At 39.6% G+C, this 21,861-nt stretch overlaps 2 protein-coding genes across 2 annotated transcripts; both read left to right on the top strand.

Moving 5' to 3' along the window:
* Positions 1–1,625: 1,625 nt before the first annotated feature.
* Positions 1,626–12,017, top strand: fermt1 (FERM domain containing kindlin 1). The gene is made up of 16 exons (XM_054618595.1): positions 1,626–1,677; positions 3,428–3,581; positions 4,153–4,250; positions 4,840–4,975; positions 5,107–5,244; positions 6,300–6,483; positions 6,573–6,675; positions 6,774–6,881; positions 8,213–8,344; positions 8,542–8,591; positions 9,010–9,134; positions 10,430–10,536; positions 10,680–10,904; positions 11,017–11,141; positions 11,272–11,413; positions 11,523–12,017. Exons 2-16 carry the CDS (start codon positions 3,437–3,439, stop codon positions 11,694–11,696), a joined length of 1,992 nt encoding a protein of 663 aa, XP_054474570.1. The 5' UTR covers positions 1,626–1,677; positions 3,428–3,436; the 3' UTR covers positions 11,697–12,017.
* Positions 12,018–15,155: 3,138 nt separating this feature from the next.
* Positions 15,156–21,804, top strand: trmt6 (tRNA methyltransferase 6 non-catalytic subunit). Its single transcript, XM_054618580.1, has 12 exons — positions 15,156–15,419; positions 15,892–16,022; positions 16,659–16,768; positions 17,415–17,506; positions 17,611–17,694; positions 17,801–17,925; positions 18,340–18,510; positions 18,643–18,800; positions 18,919–19,004; positions 19,680–19,782; positions 20,205–20,291; positions 21,115–21,804. The coding sequence occupies exons 1-12, from the start codon at positions 15,313–15,315 to the stop codon at positions 21,268–21,270; spliced, it is 1,410 nt and encodes a 469-aa protein (XP_054474555.1). The 5' UTR covers positions 15,156–15,312; the 3' UTR covers positions 21,271–21,804.
* Positions 21,805–21,861: the final 57 nt, after the last annotated feature.

Genomic DNA, 21,861 nt, shown 5'->3' with positions numbered 1-21,861 from the left:
TGGACATTTGACTTTATCTCTCTTTTGTATTTTTTATTAAAATTGGTCAACTGTTTTACATGTTTTCCAGGACACGTAATGTCTCTGCCCAGGTGAATGCAGGCATGCAGAGGGATCTCTTAAAAACAAAAAGACTAAAGCTTAAAGTATTTGTTAATATAACTGTGACGATAGAGATTTGACCAGTTAGTTAATTCAGATAATTTTCTGTAAAATTAAATATTAAGCAAGTACGAATTAAATAATGCGAAAGAAAGCAATTTGTGCAATTTAGGTACTGTATGCCTGGCTACAGTCTATGATTGAAACATTGCATTTTAAATAAACTAACTGGTCACAGTGTGCAGTATTTCCTTACTTTCTTTTCACAATTTTTTATCTTCAACCTCGTTCTGTGATCAAGCTGCCTAATTGCCCCCTGAAGACTCATTTATGTCTTACATGTGAATACATGAGTCTGATGTCCCCATGTAGTTATAGTATGCATTTTGCTCAAGTACCTGCAGAGTCAAAAGATTCTGTGTGATCTTACCAATAAAAACCAGGGGGTGGCAGGCTTCACACATGGGCTCCCCTCATCACCAAGTGCCTGGAACAGAAGAAAAGTCCACAACCTACTTAAGAATCACACCTACATAATATAATATACAAACTGGCACATTTTCTTTTTACTGTGTCATTGTAGTTTCATAAGCTGGCAATATAATTATGTGGAAAAGACCAACTCAAGTGATTCATCTTGGTTTACTCATTGGGCAGGGTGTGGGCATTTAAGAAGGTGGGCTGATTCATCTGAGGTAACCGATTATTCATCATGTTGTGTGTCTGTCTCTGAAAATCCACTTAAACTTGAGCAACAGCCCTGATATAGTATTTACACTACAACTATACCCCCTTTGGGGGATTGAAAGTGTCCAAATTCAATCTCTTTGGGGTTTTTTCTTCTAGTGAAGTCAACATAAGACTTAAACTTTTTCAAAAAGCTTTCATTAAGATTGTAACTTTGTATTTTGACCAGAGATTTAGACACACAGAGCAACATTGTGCTAGTGCTTGGCCGTCATTTGCTAGGTGTATAATTTAGTATTGCTCAATATAAGGCAACCAGTACTATTTCCACAGGCTTAGTAGTACTCACTACCTATGACTGTTAAACTGACCTTAATGTGGCCTTTAGAAATATGTAGCTTTAAATGACCGAACTAACAGTTTAAATGTTGTATGCTAGAGCTGCATTCACAAATAAGGCCCAAAAAAAAACGTTACTCAGGTTAACTGTTGCTAACGGCCATTTCCGCTTGGTCCATTTGTTTCAAATATGGGTTCATTTAAAATGTCTAATACACTGAAAGCACCTTGATGAAATATGTTGCTTCTGTTATGCTAAATAATGTTTTTTTTAGCCCTGCGTACAGTGGTTTAATTCATTAAATCCCAAACATTAGAAACCGTGTGAACATCCTGGGTTTTGGACAAACCCACCTTTGCTTAGAGGCTCTAATCATAAACCTAGTTAACCTCCTTCCTCTAACGGTCCCTCCTCCTTCCTGATAACGTTACCTGTCCGGATGGACGGGGCGTGTTTTGTTAAATCCCAAAGGTGCCTCATTCCGGGTTCATTCCACTTCACAAGAAATTTCTAGGAATAGCTCACAGGCAGAAAACTTTTCAATTAAGGTAAGAGTTGTTTCTGAGTCTTGTAGTTGTTTATGTTAAGGGCCATTATCCAGCTGGGATTGAATAAAGCAGACTTATCATGTCCCAAACGAGGAAAGAAAACACATGATTATGTTCAGTTGGGACTTGTGCGTTTGATCATGGCAGGAAGGAAGTTAATGGTTAATTTGTAGCACTTTATTGTACTGTTGTTGCTATACTAAGGCCGGGCTGACATTGTACTGTATTCTGTGAATACTAAAACCTAACAGCACTGTTGTTTATGTCTTAAAAGTATGTCAACATTTTTCCATTTGCTTCAGTATGAATGATTTTTATAATAATAGATGCTTTAATAAAGTGCTTTTAGACATTGTTTCAGATAGTAGTATGTGTGTAGTTATAGCTTACTGTAAAATAAAGGGTTGTTGTATTTTTCATGGAGTGTGGATGTCTTTTTTCCAACGCTGCATTCCTGTAGTTGTTCCTATAATAAGTCCCCTCTTATAATGGGAATTAAATTAAATTAGAAATAGTAGATTAAACACCGGTCACACTGGCTACCTTTATCAGAGCTCTTTAAAACCATTGCATATTTTATATGAGAAAAATTACAGTGATTTATTTTACTTTCTATTCTTTGCATTTTGACGAGGCCCAAATCATTGCACATTTCATCACATTTTGGCCTTTATTCATCTATTGCAATACTGTAGGAGTCAATTCATCACGCTCCAACACATCCAAACAAGCCTTCCCGCAGCAGCTATGCGAGCTCAAAACTTGTATCCTACAGCTGCATAGGGAGGGAGCAGCGCAACAAGAAAGCAGAGTGTGTTCATTAAACCTAGCCTCGCGGCAATACAGTTTTTACACAGTAGCATTCTACATTTCCACTGGGCTACCCAGGACAAATGAAAGAGGTATTTCTATTGATAGCCCCGGTCTAGACGTGTATGTGTGTGTGTGTGTATGAGTTGGCATCTCTTTGTTCACCACACTTTAAGAGTTCGGATGTGAAACGAGGGGAGATCGGGTGCAGTGCGTGGAGATTGTTGTTTTGCATGGTCTCTCCTGCACCAGATTCGTGTCCCTGCTCGTCACACATTCCACAGATGTACCCTCCCTGCTCCTCCTCCTCCTCCGCTCTTCTCCCCTTTCATACCTGCCTGGTGTCTTTCATCCGTTCACTCTATCTCACAATTAAAATCAGACAATCCTCCACTATAGTTACGCCTTTCTGTGCAGAGAGCCGTATATACAGCTGTGTTATGTTTGCTGTGTTTACTGTGTGTTCTGTGGTCTCATCTATTTTTCCTGCTGGCACATCTGCCTGTACATCTGCCAGTCTGTGTGTTGGCTGATATCTTATTTATAAATGTATCGGCCGAGAGGAGTGCTTCAGGGGTTTTGCGGTATCACTGCAGAAAACACTGCAGAGGAAGCATGGTAAAAAATCTTTTCCATTGCTGCTTGAAACAGAAACACTGAGAGATCTGTGTTTGTTAACGGTTGGCCAAGATAATTTGGATGTTCCCACAGGATGTTGAGAAACACTTATCCCGCTGACTCATGTTTTTATCCCAGATGTTTCCTAATCCTCCAAACAAAAGAAAACAAGAACAGAATCAACATATCATATTGGAATTCACCCGGTGTGTGATTAATTAGAGATAGCTGAAGGGTTTTTTCTCTAATGCTCCTTGTGTTGTGCGATAGATTAAACCAGGTGCACCCTGTCTTTAATCTATATACACCTCTTTCTCTTTAGAACAGGGCCATGAACACACCCGATGAAGAAAGATCATGGGAGCTGTCCGTGCAGGTGGATCAAAAAGTCGGAGATGAGTCCATGAAATTCAAGCTGAGGGTGAAGGGAGACTTGCACATTGGCGGCCTCATGCTTAAACTGGTGGAGAAGATCAGTAAGTGCCTCAGATGTTTGAATGCAATCTGTCGCACTCAAGTTTGGTTTGTTTACCTGGTTAAAGCGCACCTCCATTCAACTGTGTTTTAAGCGGAGTGCCTTGAACCTCCCCGCTGCCGCCACCACAGGTCTGTTAGTCAAGCCACACCCTTGTGTGCCCTGCATTTTTCTACACTGCCGGTGCTATTGTTTTGCCACAAAGCATTGGCTTGTGTAGCCCCAAGGGCCAAAGTTCAGCCACAATCTGATCTGATATCTCTTTATATAAATTCAGAGTAGCTAATGTAGTAGTAGTAAGGTGGTTCAAACAGCTAAGACATAATAGATGACTATGTAGCTTGTCATCAACGGGTGGATTCCTGCCCAGCACCATAACATGATGTCAGGTAGACTCATAAAACCACACTTTAATCACCCTCAGCCACCTACACAACAGGTACTAGGAGGTGTTTGTGTTGGTAGTAGAGGTGGTAGTTACAAAGCTCAGGCTCCACCTTTAAGACCCTTTAAACTTGAGATATGACGGAAGCATTGTAGTAATGTGTGTTGCTTAATCTGTGCGCCTTCAGAGGCTCCTCAAGACTGGTCAGACCACGCCCTGTGGTGGGAGCAGAGGAAATGCTGGCTACTCAAGACCCACTGGACCCTGGACAAGTATGGGATTCAGGTAACGAGTAGATGCCAAACTGATTTAATCTGCTTTTTAATAATAATAATTAATCCAAAAACATTTCAAAATTCTCCCTAGAAATGCATTTTTCCGCAATGGCCGAAATTATTCCAAAGCCTGCGGTATAGAAGAGTCAAAGCCATACTAATTCAATTACGAGCACATGTTTGCAGCTCATTAAGGCAGGAAGAGCCATCAGTGATTTGGCTCTGTAATTCAAACACATGTTGTACAGTCAAGCATTGTTCAACTCCAAGCACAAAGAACTGTATAATCATAGTGAATATTTCGCTGTCAACAGAGCGATAACGACCCAAATTCATGCTAAAAAGCTAATGTGAAGAAAAAAACGTGTACAATATGAGAGAGCAATGCACTTTTATGTGACAAAGTTCCATCACAAAAACAGGCTCACTGTGTTCTGTCCAGTATCTAGATTACATGTGTTAACCCTTTATAATACATATACCATTTGTGTGAATACATTACACAGATATTGGACAAACATCTATAGCTTTATAAGAAAAGACAGAGCATAATTATGGATTTTGCAGTTGTCGTTGAAAATCATCATTTTTCTACTCAGGCTGATGCTGACCTGCGCTACACACCTCAGCACAAACCCCTGTTGCTGCAGCTCCCTAATATGAAAACCATCAAAATTACCGTCAGCTTCTCCAGTGTGGTCTTCAAGACGGTGGCAGAGATCTGTCAAATGCTCAGTGAGTTTCTCTGTCCTTTCAGATGCAGTGTTTCTGTTTTGTGTCATTCTTGATTGATCGAAAATGAAGACTCACCTTCCTTCCATATTCTTCTTCATCCCTCACACCGTCTTCTCTTCGCTCCGTCTCAGACATCAGAAGATCAGAGGAACTGTCCCTGCTGAAGCCTCCTGACGATCCCTCAAAGAAGAAGAAGAAGAAAGACAAGAACTCGGCGCAAGAAGACATCTGGGACATTGATTTATTTAGCGGGGGACCAGGAGGCACAGGTAATGTAGAACATGTTGCTGTTTCTTTACAAAGCCGAAAGATTCCCAACAAATAAGCACCTGATCTTGTTCCAAAAGCAAACTGCAACATCTCTGAAAGATACCTTAGCTAATACTCATTTCATGAAAAGAAAAAGGTGCATTGGCTGGAAAGAAATGAAAATGTTTACTGACAAATATGTCTTAGCCTATTTTATTTTGTCATAGCAAAAGTGTAATTTAGGCCTCCACAATAACATAAACTTGTGTCTGACTGTGGAATTCCTGGTAAGTTATATCAGTTTGTTTATTACAAGGTAATAATAATAAGGTCTTATTTCAGTTAAAAGTATTGGTTTATTTATATTTAGCTCCTAAAAAACTAAAGTTAAATAGATATTTCTCACTGCAGACAAACACAGGTGTAACGAATAACTTAGTTGCTGTAACTGAGCCATCGTTGATGTTACTAGTTGACCGGGGTTTTTCCTGAAAATCCGCAATGACTTAATTTAGGTGGGAAGGATATTAAAAATATCTGTAATCCGAAACATTCACATTAATTCCAGGCCCTAGTATCTTTATTTCTATGAGTTACTTCTGCTAGAGGAGGAGAAGCGCTGCAGAGATCTGACAGGCCACACTTTCCATCAGTGAGATCTGAAAGAATAGGTCAGTATGCTGCACTGATCTTCAGGGTTTCCCCATACACGCACTCCCTCTGCTCGTATTCATTTTGGATTCAACGCCAACCTAAAGATTGCTCTTGTTAAGACCTATGATCTCTTCCGCCTTTAATGTTGGTACCTTCCCACTTTCACCATGCCTTATTTAGCTTTTAAGAGACTCAAGCTTTCTTTAAAACTTGTATTATAACTGTTGATTCTTCTTTGAAAAGGTTCCTTATCTTTTAAAGTTTTTTCCCCGTCCTCCCATACAATCTGACAGTGTTTTGAACACAACTTTAAGTGCATCTCCTTTTACAATTCCTTTAAATATGCAATGAACGTATTCTGAATCCTTTGGGCAAACCTGATTTTAATCATTTATCTTATCTCTTATTCTCCTTGAACAAGGCCCAATGTACAGTAAGACCATGACAGCCACCTACGACCCAGAGAACGGGATGCCGGTGTCCGCCACGAGCCTTTGGTTTGGAGAAAACCCTCTCGCCGAATCGCAGCCAAACTTGCCGCCTGCTGAGCTGGCCAAGATGTACCAGCCGCTCTCGCTGGTGGACAAAGCAAACAACAATGCAGGGTAGGTGAAAAGAGTTTTTTGTTTCATGTTTCGTTCGTAGATATGAAACTACCACAGCTCTACTGATTGTTCGTTGCTATGATCGACAGGTGGTTGGACTCGTCTCGTTCTCTTATGGAGCAAGACATTCTGGATGAAGAAAAGCTGCTGCTTCGCTTCAAGTACAATGTCTTCTTTGACCTCAATCCCAAAGTAAGAGACACAAAATATATTCTATGGAAAAAAAACACATTTGTGACTCAATTTGAAGGTTTTAAAATTAAAGTTGAGTGTATGTTTTCTTGTTTAAGTATGACGCTGTCAGGATAACCCAGCTGTATGAACAAGCTCGCTGGGCCATCCTGTTGGAGGAAATAGACTGCACTGAGGAGGAAATGCTGATGTTTGCTTCATTACAGGTGAACAACATGCCAACACAGTTAGGAATGTGACATAAGGTTCTATATGTATAGATCAGGAGGAAGAGTCAATTCTTCAGCATAAATAAACAGATAGCACATCTATAAATAATACATTAAAAGACACTTGCATGCATATTTTTTTTATACACCTAGACCTTATCTAGCGTATGGCCCTCCTGATTTGACTTGGTGTGATTTGCACAGTGGTATTTTGGCATAAACAAGCTGTATTTACTGTAATGGGGCGGTCTTGGAGCTCTGAATAGTATCCATCCAGGGGAGTCTAAATCCATGCAAAGACGTGTCAGGACATGAGGAAAATCCCACTGAAGAGGGAGGAAGGGAGGGAGAGGCAGAGATATAGGAACAGAGATTAAGTACTCGGAAAAGTAGTATGGTAAAACTTAAAGCTCCCCATCAGACACATTTGCACTCAGGGACTAATACTCATCCACATGATAACTGTGGCAAAATTTCAGATGTGACATTCTAAGTGTCTAAATTTCAAGCCGTCTCTGATCTGTTCAGCTATTTGGCAACAGTGATTCAGATATCACAGTGATTCAAAGAGAGATCAATGTTGCACTCACCTACACATTGGTGCAATGGCTGGCACACAGGGCTCCTTCTGACTCATGCCATCCTTGCATAACCTTCTTAAAAGACATTATGACTTGTGTTTGTTCGAATATTTGATCACCGCTGTTAGAAAAGCCATCTGAGAGTTATTTACCTATGGCAGTGTTGTAGTCAAGACCACCTAAACTGAGACCAAGTCCTGACCAAGACCAGAGGGTATCAAGACTGAGACAAGACCAAGACTTTGAGGGGTTAGGACCAAGTCAAGACCAAGACCAGGCTGGGGCGAGTCTCACACTGCAGGACACACTAACGATAAAATGCGGAACATGCAAACCAGAGAGACTCTTCTAAATTGATCCAAAAAAATCCTCATTCCAATGAAAACAAATAAAGATTACTCTTAATTCACACTTTTTTTTACTGTCATATATTATACTGCATAAGTGTGTATATGTATAATTGTGCCATGAGAAATGTCTTGATAAAATAATCAAAGGGCATTGCGGAGGTAGTTTTTTTTGTGTGGGACTTGACCTCTGTTTTCTATGAGCAAAAAAAGTAACTATGTTAACAAATAATTCAGACAATGCACAAGCAGTTCACACAGTTGTGGTCTTCACCGGTCTTGACAAAAGCCAGAGGCTTTTTTGGAGATGGAAACAAGACCGAGACCTTCAAAAAGACCGATCTTGAGTACTCCAGCACTAACTTATGTCATAAAAACTTTCACTTTATTTCTTTTTCAGTACCACATCTGTAAACTGACCATGTCAAGCGAACCACTGGTCAACCCCAACGAGCCGGAAATAGATGAAGTAGAGGCCGCGCTGTCCAACTTGGAGGTGACACTTGAAGGCGGACTTGCGGACCGAATTCTGGTAAACATATTTTTTTTTAGACGGTGCTGCACTGGGGTGCATGTTGACCGTAATTTGAAGGTTTCCAGGTCTGTTACAGTAGAACACCTGTTTTTTGAAGCAGCAGTGATAGGTAGGCCTCAGATGATTGCATGTCTTAACACGGTGATGTCAGGAGAAGTTACAGGATAATTCACAGTTGTTTGTCCCGCCCCCAGGAAGACATTACAGACATTCCAGAGCTGGCAGATTCCCTCCGGCTGTTTAGGTAAAACCACCTTTGTTCCTATATAATGAAGATGTCATTATGAATAACTAAAGTGAAATACCTCCATCTCAAACCTGCACATTCTGGTGCATTTAAATCAGCCTAATTTAGTGGCTTGCAGAAATAAGGTTTGATTTATGGGACAGGGGTAAAATATACTCTTTACAATTTATTATGTGTATTTATGCCTCTGATATTCACTTTAATCTCATAATGGCTTGAACGTTATTTGATAATTGATTATAGGAAACAACCTCCTGTTGAGATGCTCTGAACGAGTAAAGATGTATCTCATAACCTTCATAAAACATTGATGCTGTTTTGCTTCCAGTATTTTTACTCGGAGGCATTGAGGTCAGAACATGTATTGCAGCCAAAAAGCAATGGTTTATTTTCATTTCTTTCCGCCTTGAATCAGGCCCAAAAGACTAACGCTGCGGCCATACAAAGAGTACTGGTTTGTATTCAAGGACACCACCATCTCCTACTACAAGAACAAGGAGACCTCCAACGGAGAACCCATAGAGCAGCTTCACCTCCGAGGTCAGTGAAGAAGAATGATGTGAAAAACACTTATATTTCACATACAATTCAGAAGTGCATTCACTACTCATTTCTATTTGTTTTAACACTTATGCATGTAGCATTAGCTGTCATTAGGAAATGAAATAAAGTGGCACAGAGGTGATCTCTAAATAAAATGATGACAGGGAGGATAAGAAATATGTGAATACAGAAAAGAAAACTAATAATAACAATGAAAAATAACATGTTTGTAATAATAATAATACAGAGTTGACTGGGAGCTCCCTTGCCCATAATAACCACGATCCTTAAGTAAAAAAACACTTCTTAATATATTCTGTATTGTTGATGATTAATAACCCTACATGTAAGAATTCCCATGATGTGTAATTATGTCTTTGAGTGTGAGCAGGAGCAATTCCCTACAAAAGGATATAAAACTGAGAACCAAGATATATTCTCATTACTTAATAATAAATGTAATGTTGTACAGGTTGTATTCTCCCGTATTAGTTATGGGAAAAGTGATAAATATCATCTATATAAATTCTGCGGTGTTCTCCTTTTAGCTGCCATAGTAGCTGCAGTTTTATTCGGTGATAATATTAGCAGATCTGTTGTATTTTGCTTCTTTTCTTATATAGTTAAAAAGGTGACTTCGGTATTTTTTTTCAACCTGGATCCTATTTTTGCGATCCAGGTTGCTATTAAAGTGCTTTGTTTTGCCACTGACAGGCTCAGATTGTTATTATAAGTGTCCCACAAAGTTATGGACAGGACACTACAGAGAGTAAAAAACTTTTTCTTTACCTTTTGCTTGATCTGGGCTGTTTGTTACTCTTTGTCTCTATCGTTTTGAAAACTTGTGTTGCATCCACATTGTGGAAATCAGCTAAATATTCAGCCGTGACATTGAACATCTTTTAGATAACACTAAGCTATGCTTCCTTTACTCCAACACAACAAAATGCTGACAACGCTTGAAATCCTCTCTCAAACTCTCACTCAGTCTTCCACCGTTGTCTTCTGGAAACATGTCACACGACACAATAATAAACAGACCGAATCAAGCGAATGTTATATTTATCTGCAGAGTCCATTCCATTATGTGGTCAGACACTTACAATAACAATCTGAGCCCGTCAGCGGCAACAAACAAGGACTTTTAATGGACATTCATCAACAGTAATGAAGCGTTCTCGTTCCATAATGGACCAATTGCAAAAGTTCCCATTAGTCACTCACACACAAAACCATGGGAATATAGGGTCCATGTTTAAATGAACTACTATCTGCTCCTCTTCACCCGACAGGTTGTGAGGTCGTCCCCGATGTCAACGTCACAGAGAAGAAGTTCGGCATCAAACTCCTGCTCCCAGTTGCTGACGGGATGAATGAGGTGTACATCCGATGTGACAATGTAAGGCCCTCCTCTTGTTCCACATGCTTTCGAGCAATTTCCTGTTATAACCAGCAATTTTACCTCCTTTTAAAACCCCTTATATTAAAGTGTACGTCTATCAAAGCGGGCTGATGTTGTAACTGTTTCTTAACTTGCCGCAGCAAACGCAGTACGCCAAGTGGAAAGCTGCGTGTATCCTGGCCTCCAAGGGCAAGACGATGGCCTACAGCTCCTACAAGTCAGAAGTGAGGAACATCCAGTCCTTCCTGCAGATGAAGAGCCTGGCGCCCCCTCCTGGTCAGGCAGCTCCTGACCTTGAGGCTATGGATATGAACGCTGAGTGTTTCTTCTCCACGCGCTACACCAAGAAGCACAAGACCAAGCAGGTGGGTGTCAGAGCTACGTGCAGTATACTTGACAGCAGCCATCAGCGTTACATCACACATTTTTGTAGCACAAAATACATTTGCTAAATCTGCCTCTGGTGATTGTTTCAAGCTAACAGCACGCATCCTGGAGGCCCATCAGAACATAGCACGGCTGTCCCTAATGGAGGCCAAGATGCGCTTCATCCAGGCCTGGCAGTCCCTTCCAGAGTTTGGTATCAACTACTACATTGTCAGGTACAGTGCTTTTATATAGATATATATATATATATATTGAGGTATATTACACATACAACCGGAGACATATTTGCAAATCTAATTGTTGTTTATGGATTATAATTTGGTGATTCTTTTATTTGCATTTCAGATTCAGAGGCAGTAAGAAGGATGAGATTCTGGGGATCTCTTACAACCGTCTCATTCGTATTGACATGTCGTCTTGTCTGCCTGTCACCACGTGGAGGTTTGCCAACATGAAGCAGTGGAACGTTAACTGGGAGATAAGACAGGTGATGGATCGCTCTGTCATATATTATGATTTCTATTCATCCAGGGATGCATTTTTTTTTTTTATACGGTAATACTTCAGAGGCATGAATACTTTCTATATGATTCCAGGTGACCATAGAGTTTGACCAGAATGTGTCCATGGCCTTCAGCTGTTCCAGCTGTGACTGCAAGGTGGTCCATGAGTTTATCGGCGGCTACATCTTCCTTTCCACAAGATCCAAAGACCAGAACGAGACGCTAGACGAAGAACTGTTCCACAAACTGACAGGAGGCCAGGAATGAGGAGAGATATAAGCCTGTGCTTCGTTTAGTTGTAGTTTATTTACCTATGTTGCAATGTGAAAGTCCAGCATTCATCTACTGTAGCAATGGTAACCCTAAACACTGAGCGAAAGAGAATGTCATACTTTAAACTGTAAATGTTAACATGTTCACACACACAGAACAACACTTTTTTGTCATTATATATCCTGCTGTGAACAGTTATAGCAGTCCGACCTGCACTATAAAAATAATGGCGTTGATGTAAATATTTAGTCAAGATTCTCTCAAAGCTTGGACACATTGATATTTGTAGGAATTAAGCTTTTTTTAAAGGTGAAGAGATGCCCTTGTTTAACACAGAATTTTTTTTTGTAAAAAATCATTAAAGGGTGTTTTTTTTGTGTGTTTCACAACTTGTTTCGCATTTGTTCATTTGCTGCCATACAAACACAACTGAGTTTTAACATTCGAGGCAAAATAATCTTAATTCATTTACAGTAATGAGCTTTGTTGCTTATTAGGATGAAACGCAAATTCACAAATATTGTATTCAGTGCTTAAAGAAAGCAGAATTCATTGTAGGCAGGGAATGAGTGTTTTTCTGCTCATGTTCATGTTGATTTGACGAGGAAATGTCATACTTAATTTTACAATAGCCTCTGTATTGAATGCATAATACAGCCATACATATACTGTGAACTTCTGCCACACAGCCTGAAAAGATAAGCTAAAGAACTCTTGAAATATCTTATATTAATGCAGGACTTCATAAACTATGTGACGTATAAGCACCTTTCTGAAAACACTACAAGCTTCAGAACATACTTAGACAACTATATACTACAGTATAGTGCCAAGTTTATTATAAATAAACTAACCTGTCTAACTCATAGGTTTGGACTGAAGTCATTATGACTTACTGTCTGAATGCAGTTGGAGGGAGGCTGTGGCGTAGTGGAGAGCAAGGTAGTTCTCCAATCAGAGGGTCGGTGGTTTGATACCCGGCTTCAGCAGTCGATGTGTCCTTGGGCAAGACACTTAACCCCAAGTTGCTCCCGAAGGCTTGCCATCGGTGTGGACTGGATGTTGAATGTTAGTTAGAGTCTGATGGTGGCACCTTGCATGGTAGCCTGTCATCAGTGTGTGAATGGGTGAATGATATGTAATATACTACTGACTGTAAGTCGCTTTGGATAAAAGCGTCTGCTAAATGACTGTAATGTAATGTAATGTAATGGATCATTTCAAAATTACTTGACACTTCAAAGTGACTAAAGATCTCTCCCAGGTTGCATCAGTTCTTTTCAGTTTGACCAAATGGTGTTATTGCTTCTGCAGTGTAGGATGCTTTTATTTTGCTCTCTTTCAACCGCCTCACTGCTACACGGCTGTACACTAGTGGTGGGCAGGTGGAGTCGGCACACCGTTTAAAGGCAGTTATAAAACACCAGATTGTGGCCCCATGGCGGGAAATCAAACGCACCCACCCATGGCTGGGCGGTGACGTGGTCACACATCTGCCATGTTTTTTCCCCTACAAACTGTGTTTAAATGCAAATGAAGCAGTATCAGCTCTCATGGTGATAGGTTGGTTATCAAGTATATTCTTTAATATAACTATACATAATAAAATCCAGTAAAATCCACTCAATATAGTGTTCAGCAAAGTAAATATTCTCAACATGACCTAACAGGATTATTGCACATTATCCATTTTTCCAATTAGTCAGATAATTATGGGATGAGGAAAATAAAAAAGAAGTGGTACTAGTTTGTTACAATTAATTTAAGGGTACAACAATAGATATATTTGCCATACATTGCAACTATTTTATATATTCCGCAGGTCCTTCCTTCCTGCTGCTGTCAGGTTGCACAACCAGCTCTGCTCCCAGTAGACCACATGACACTAAAAACCTCTGCAATACAAATACACTGTGCAATACAAGAGTTATAATAGTTTCTGTCTGTATATATAATATTTCAGTAACCGTGGATTCTTTACTGTTTTTTTTTTTATTGCTCATTTGCTTTTTTTCCTATTTTTCCTATGTCTCTTGTTTGCACTATCCTCTCTGCTGCTGTAATCCTGTAAATTTCCTGCGGGACTAATAAAGGATTATTTTATATTCCACATCTTCAAATATATACCATGTCATTCTGTGATATTATGTATGCAAACATGCTGAAATATTGTGAGAACAGATTTTAATTGATAAAAAATAACTAGACTGGGAATAGACCATTGCACATCTCCTCACTGGGACTGGAAAACAAAGATGCTTTGTGGTACTGTTCACTTAATGATCTAAAATTAATTAACCACAGACCTCTTTCAATTTGTCTCCTAACACGGCTGCCACATAAATATTCTCAACATGACCTAACAGAATTATTGCACATAATCCATTTTCCAATTAGGTAGATAATTTGGTATGCCGAAAAAAAAAAAAAAAAAAAGAAGCCATATTTGCACCTATTTATATATCCCACATCTTCAAATATATACCAAGTTATTCAGTGATATTATGTATGCAAACATACAGTCGTCGTTTTAATGTTTCATTTTAATTTGGTCTTAGTATTTTATCTTATATTTGTTTACTATATTTGACCTATTTCACTTTATTTTATTTATTTTATTTATTTTATTTATTTTATTTATTTTATTTTATTTTTGTTTATTTATTTTTTATTTATTTTTTTTTTTATTTATTTTATTTATGTATTTGATTGTCACTTTTTATTTCATTTTGTTTCTTAGTTTAGTTTTATCCTAACGATTGTTCTTAATGTTTCTTCCATTCCACTGTTTTGCTGGCTTGTCTGTCAAAGCACTTTGTAAACCTTGTTTTTAAAAGGTGCTATATAAATAAAGTTATTATTATTATTATTATTATTATTATTATTATTATTATTATTATTATTATTATTATTATTATTATACTATAATAAATAAGATAAGATAAGATAATCCTTTATTAGTCCCGCAGCGGGGAAATTTGCAGGCTTACAGCAGCATAGAGTAAAGTGCACACAAGAGACATAGTAGAAGAAGTATTATAAATAAGCAATAAAAAACAGTAGAAAATCAACAATAACTGAAATATTATATTTACAGACAGAAAAAACTATTTTAACTATTATTGCACAGATATTGTGAGAACAGATTTTAATTGATAAAAAAAAAAACTAGACTGGGAATAGACCATTGCACATCTCCTCACTGGGACTGGTTTACATATTAATATAGTCCTTTCATTATCACTTGTGCTCTTTCCCAATAGGAAACCCCCCCATCCCCCCTCCCTCTCCTAGTTAATCGAGATTCACATTCATCGATGATTCTGAAATCGACTTTTTGACCCAGTCCTCGTACTCCGCTCCTATTGGCTGACAAACTCGGTGACGCGTTCCCCAGCCAATCACAGAGCAGCATGTTGAAGCTCTGCGATCCCTGCGCTCTGCTATCGCTTAGTCGTCCTGGGAAGCTAGGGAAATGAACACTAACACGTGGAAATAGTGATTCTCTGTATTTTGCTTTTACTTACAGGGTGTTTCAGTGCCTTCTTTTAAACCGTGCCTGATTATATATTATTAAACTGACCTGAGAGCAGGTTTAATCCGCTTTATTATGGCGGACAACGTGGATGAGGATTCTCTGTGCAGAATTAAAGAGGGGGACTACATTGTGATGAAACGCGGAGATATCTTCAAAGCTGTGCAAATCCTACCGAGGAAGTAAGGAAATAAAACTGTAACTAGATAGTATAGTAATTTACTGTAAGTATGTGTATTTATTGTCTGTGTAGTTGTATAGTATGTGTATTTATTGTCTGTGTATTTAGTTGTATAGTATGTGTATTTATTGTCTGTTGTATAGTTGTATAGTTGTATGTATGTGTATTTATTGTCTGTGTAGTTGTATAGTATGTGTATTTATTGTCTGTGTAGTTGTATAGTATGTGTATTTATTGTCTGTGTAGTTGTATAGTATGTGTATTTATTGTCTGTGTAGTTGTATAGTATGTGTATTTATTGTCTGTGTCTGTGTAGTTGAGCTGCTGCAACACTTGAATTTCCCCCATGGGGATCAATAAAGGAATATAATAAAGAAAAGCATAATGTTTGTGCAACATCACTTTGATTTCAAGAGAGGCACAAACTGGGGTTACTTAACCATAACTGTGATATGTGTTTGTCTACTTTACAGGAAGGTGATCTTTGAGAAGCAGTGGTTCTTCCTGGATAATGCTGTGGGCCAGTTGTACGGCTGCACCTTTGACATTGTGTCTGGAGGGATCCTGCAGCCAAGGAAGCCCAAAGACACAGAGAGCAACACCGGTGTGTTACCTGTTGCATCCACCTGTCACATGCATGTTTGAGTATCTGACACTTTGTATTTATAAGTTAATACATTATATTACATTACAGTCATTTAGCAGACGACTTTCATCCAAAGCGACTTACAATAAGTGTATTCAACATAGGTATTCAAGAGAACTACCAGAAGTCATAAGTGCATCTCCTTTCTTAAACAAGCATCTAAGAGCATAAACCAGAGCAAAATACAGAAACAAACTAATAGGAAACAATAAGTGCAACAAACTAATACAAAATAAGTGCAGAAACAAACTAATATGAATACAATAAGTGCAACAAACTAATATGAATACAATAAGTGCAACAAACTAATACGAATACAATAAGTGCAACAAACTAATATGAATACAATAAGTGCAACAAACTAATATGAATACAATAAGTGCAACAAACTAATATGAATACAATAAGTGCAGCAAACTAATATGAATACAATAAGTTTAGAAACAAACTAATATGAATACAATAAGTGCTAAGCGGAAGGCTCAGGGTAGTGCTTCTTGATGGTTTAAGTTAATTCCAGATTGTATGCATGAACATGCAAGGCTGTTATGCTTTCATTTTCACTTTGAATAATCTCATTTATGTTCTTTCCAGATGCGAAGGAGGCAGGCACAGACAACAGAAGCATTGTGGACGATGGGAAATCACAGAAGCTGACCAGGGATGACATAGAGACGCTCAAAGAGCAAGGTCTGAACGACCAGGTACATAAATGATCTTGCAACTACATACATAAATAGGAAAGTATTTGGAGGTAAAGTGGGCAATATTCACATTTTATTGTCATAATTTTGTGAAAAACAACATTGAACTTATTCGTTTGTTCCATAGAGATCCGTTGTTGTGAGATGAGTCACACTGTTGTGTGCTGAATGCATGTTCCCTTGATGGACATCTTAGTTTAAATCGAGTCAATCCACGTACATGGTCTTGGTGTCATTAATGCTCACTTGTGCACCAAATGTGTTTTAATCCATCTTGAAAATAGGCCCCAAAACATGCAGCATTAGTCCTGTTTGAGTAGTGTTGGCTAAACACTACAGTGCCCAGCTATTTCAGGGGATTACTCATCCTTTTCAAATATATTATAATTATATTACGTTAAATATTTGTGATCCATTGTTAAATATTTACGTCTTAAACCAGTGGGATTGGCCACAGTGCAGAATAGGGAAGAGATTGTTCAATGCATTGTTGTTTTTTGTCTTGTCATGGGAACCTTATCTTTAAATTATCAGATAAAATGTTGAAGTGTAACAGAAAAGAAAAACCAGAGACAGTATGTGTGTGTGTGTGTGTGTGTGTGTGTGTGTGTGTGTGTGTGTGTGTGTGTGTGTGTGTTCTCCACAGGAAATCATCCAGGAGCTGATAAAGAACAGCTCCACATTCAGTGCTAAGACTAAATACGCCCAGGACAAGTACATCAAGAAGAAAAAGAAGAAGTGAGTAACTTCCAATGATGCACCAGCAATTTGTTTCATACTTTAAATAATGTGGTGAGCTGTAATTAATGTTATCAGTTGTTCCCCTTCCTGCGCTTTTCAAGGTATGAAAACACCGTGACGATTCTAAAACCGTCCTGTCGCATCCTGGCTCTGATGTACCACGGCCGGGAACCGGGGAAGATCTGGTGAGTCAGCACATTCATGAACAGCACGTGTGAAAGTTGTATTTTAATAAAGCAGAGAGAGATGAATTTATGATGTGTGTGTGTGTGTGTTTTTCCTGTGATGCAGCCACCTGCGGTATGATATACTTGCCCAGATGTTGACTCTGGCAAACATCCACGCAGGCAGTAAAGTTCTGGTGTTCGAGACCTGCGCTGGCCTCGTGCTGGGATCCGTCATGGAAAGAATGGGGGGTACGTCAGTCCTGTGAACTTCTCTAGAGTGTTTTATCTGCTTTTTTTAACATACAAAGAATGCAGGGGCGGCTGTGGCGTAGTGGAGAGCAAGGTAGTTCTCCAATCAGAGGGTCGGTGGTTCGATACCCGGCTTCAGCAGTCGATGTGTCCTTGGGCAAGACACTTAACCCCAAGTTGCTCCTGAAGGCTTGCCATCGGTGTGGACTGGATGATGAATGTTAGTTAGAGTCTGATGGTGGCACCTTGCATGGTAGCCTGTCATCAGTGTGTGAATGGGTGAATGATATGTAATATACTACTGATTGTAAGTCGCTTTGGAGAAAAGCGTCTGCTAAATGCATTTTCTCTCCGAGCAAAAAGCCCTTTTTTTCTGCCCTTTGCATAATTACCCCCTCTTTCCTCCTCATCCAGGCTATGGCTCAGTGATCCAAATGTTCCCAGGAGGTGGGCCAGTGCGGGCGGGTGTGGAGAGCTTTGGCTTCCCTGCACATTTTCACGATACGCTGCATGAGTTTCCCATCTGCCATGTCAATGCTCTGCTGGCAGGCACTCTGGACACCGCTTCCAAAGACCCTAGTGCTGGTAGGGCCTTTCAGTAGCTGCAAACCAGAGCTGAAATGCATGCAAACACTAAATAATTCCTGGTTCCAACTTAACAAATTTGCATGCGTTGTGACATTCATCTGATGTCAATTATCTCCCTCAACATTACAGATAATACGCAGTCCGACATGGCTGTAAAGGAGGAGCCAAACCAGATTAAGACAGAACAGACGGACAGTCCGGATGAACTGAAAATGGAGACAAACAGTGGTGCTGATGAAAGCCACGACCCGGAGAAAGCAGAGAGGGAGAAACGCATAGAAGCCAAAGTATGTCATGATTGCTTATTTGTAGGCAACAGAAATACGCCTGTATGTTTTTAAAAACTGGATCTGAAAGAGAGGTTCAATGTCCTTACTTCATGTTTTGTTTTTTGTTTTTTTTTAGGCTCAGGAAAGAAAGGTGAAGCAGGAGGAGAAGCGGAAGAAGCTGGCATCTGCTGCTGCCCTGCTGGAAGGCAGGAATGCGGACGGGTTGGTGTCAGATTTAGCTTGAAGCTTCTGGCTTTCTCTGCGTCTTTTGCTGCATCAGCATCTTCTGTTCCCTTTTCTTTCCTCCTCTGCTTCATCAGTGCTGGAGTGGCACCGTGCAGTAAACAACAGTCGTTAAAATAGATCTACGGGGATTAAAAAGTGATTAACGATTAAACGTATTGTTCAGCGTCTCCATAAAAGTCGTTCCCCCGAGCTCAAACACTTGACGACGAGCACGCGGTGTCCTCACAAGGTGACCCAAATTGATTGCTTTGCAGTTTGCTGCCATGTAAAAACGAAGGACGTGCTTAATAACTTTTTTTTTTTATGATTCATGGTTGAAGCATTTTGAGGGTGACAACCGAGTCAGAAGTACAAATATTGATCTGGTTAGCCTATTGACTTTCTCTACATCAGAGCAGCTATATCATGAAGGGTTTCCAGTCTGATCCTACATCAGCCTCTTTTACTGATTCTTATCCGGCTACATAAAGTAATGAATGTCTATGGTGGATAATAAATCCCCAAGTCTTCCAATCATAACTGTCATACGGCACACATGAGCTAAATTACGATATTGCCTACCTACACATTTCCAATAACAAAGTGTGTGGTTCACAGTATATTTCACGTTGGACAGGTTTGCCTGATCATCTGTTTGTTTCCCACATGCAGGTTGGTTATAGCCAGCAGGTTTCACCCGTGTCCCGTCCTCATGGGCCTGCTCAAGTTCCTCTCCCCCTCCAGGCCTTTTGTAGTCTACTCCCAGTACAAAGAGGTAAGAGCATGATGAGAGGTGGTATTTACTGGACACACGTCTGATGTGCCCTACTGCAAGAGGATAATTAGTTATGTTAGATAGATCTCTCCTCATCTGCCACTGCGCACTGTTTTTCTTTTTTATTGCTTAGAGTTGCAGCGGGAAAATGTCCTTATAGCATTACTGTAGGGGACATTACTGTCACTGCCACGGAGTTACAATTAGAGATGCACCTGATCGATAGGCTGCCGATCGGGAAAAAAAGGCCAGAAGCAGCCGACCAGTCTCGAGATTCACACACGTCTCTATTGTGCTTATGTTGCTAAAAAGATCGGTGTCTGTGTGTGTGTCTGTGTGTGTGTCTGTGTGTGTGTGTCTGTGTCAACTTGTTGACTCTGCAGTCCTCCTCTTAATGCTCCTTTTTCCTCCCATCTCTGCAGCCTCTGATCGAGTGCTACACAAAGCTCAAGGACCACGGCGGTACGGTCAACCTCAGACTCACAGACACCTGGCTCAGACATTACCAGGTAAACATGTCGACTCTGAATCATGGCTTTTGTTTGCGTCATATTGTTAAAGCTGCTCCAGTCATTATGTTTTATATTAACAATTGGTCAGATGACTGTGTCTGAAGGTTAGGGTTAGGGTTAGGGTTAACCGTAACCTCAACAGAATTATCCCTTCCCTAGTATATCAGTGTCAATCAATGTAGGTCTCTTACAAAGTAAGGAAGAGAAATAATTGCATAATTTGTCATATGCTCAAAATTGCTTTTAAAAGTTTTCATAAGTAATTCATATTTTTTTTTAAATGTATAATCTTTTGGTCTATAAAATGTCAAAAAGTCATAAAAGAAATATATCACAATTTGTCACATTTAAGGTTGCACAAAAAAATTGTCTGCTGTCTATTGTTTGACTATATATATATATATATATTCACAATTTTCAATCACATAAAACATTGGAAAGCAGCTAATTCTCACACTACAGTAACCTTTGACATTTTTGCTGGCCTTTTTAACAATTAAATAGATTATCAGAATTGTTGCAGATTGATATTCTGTCAATCCAATAATTGTTTCAGCCCTAAGTCCTTCTTTTACTAGCAGAGGAAGAAAGTAATATTCATCCTCTTGTTGTCGGTTGAACTGTGATTCATCCATAATAACAGAGACTTTTGCTCTCACTGCCCACTCTGTTGTTGTTTTGTTGCTGCTTTTTTAAGAAATGTGTACTATGCAGCAACTGGACGAAAAGTTTGCATACTCAAAGAGATCCCCCCCCCAGGACCAGAGTGTTATTTCCCCCAGCCCTCTCTCTGTAGAATAAATGCGTGTCGTGTCCCTAGGTGTTGCCTAACAGGACGCATCCCGTGCTGCTGATGAGCGGTGGCGGAGGCTTCCTCCTCTCAGGGACGACGGTTGCCATGAACCCCCCCAAACCCGCGGTCTCCCAGCGAACTGAGGAGCCGGCGCCAAAGAGACAGAAAGTGACTGAGGGATAAACAAATACTGAAGCATCCAGTGTTTTAAGGGCACATTACCAACGGCCTGTAAGGGGGTTTTATCCTCCAGCATCGACTTCTCTTTCTGCTGAACTGATTTGACACCTCTGGAATATAAGTGAGACGGAGTGTCTGGTTTGCATTCATCAGAGCACTTTCTCCCATCTTGTGTAGTCAGATCAGCGCAGAGGATGAAGGCGTAATGCTGAGGAGTCACCTTTAAGCCAGTTTAGGAAGTATGAGCTCAGTGTGTGTGTGTGTATTATGTAAGGATCTGCTGAAATAATCGTGTGTGTTGAGAGTAAGTAACACATTTGTTTCTTATGACTCCAGACCAGATGTAAAAATCTTTATTTTTTTTCCAGTTAATGCTCTCCAGCTTCTTGGTTAACACTTTTAATTTTTGTTTTGTTATCCCCGCAGAAAGTGCCATTTGTTATATGATCCAGCTGTGTATGACTGTGGGTAACATCTGTATCTGCCCAGAATTAAAAAAGCAGTCCAAAAGAACCTGCTGTGTGAACACTCATTTTTTTAATAAAGAAATAATTGGAGAGATATTTGTTTGGTCCCAGAATAACTCTTTATTGA

The sequence above is a fragment of the Anoplopoma fimbria genome, chromosome 18 (genome assembly GCF_027596085.1).
Source record: "Anoplopoma fimbria isolate UVic2021 breed Golden Eagle Sablefish chromosome 18, Afim_UVic_2022, whole genome shotgun sequence".
Taxonomy (NCBI): domain Eukaryota; kingdom Metazoa; phylum Chordata; class Actinopteri; order Perciformes; family Anoplopomatidae; genus Anoplopoma; species Anoplopoma fimbria.
This window is presented reverse-complemented; position numbering and strand designations above follow the sequence as displayed.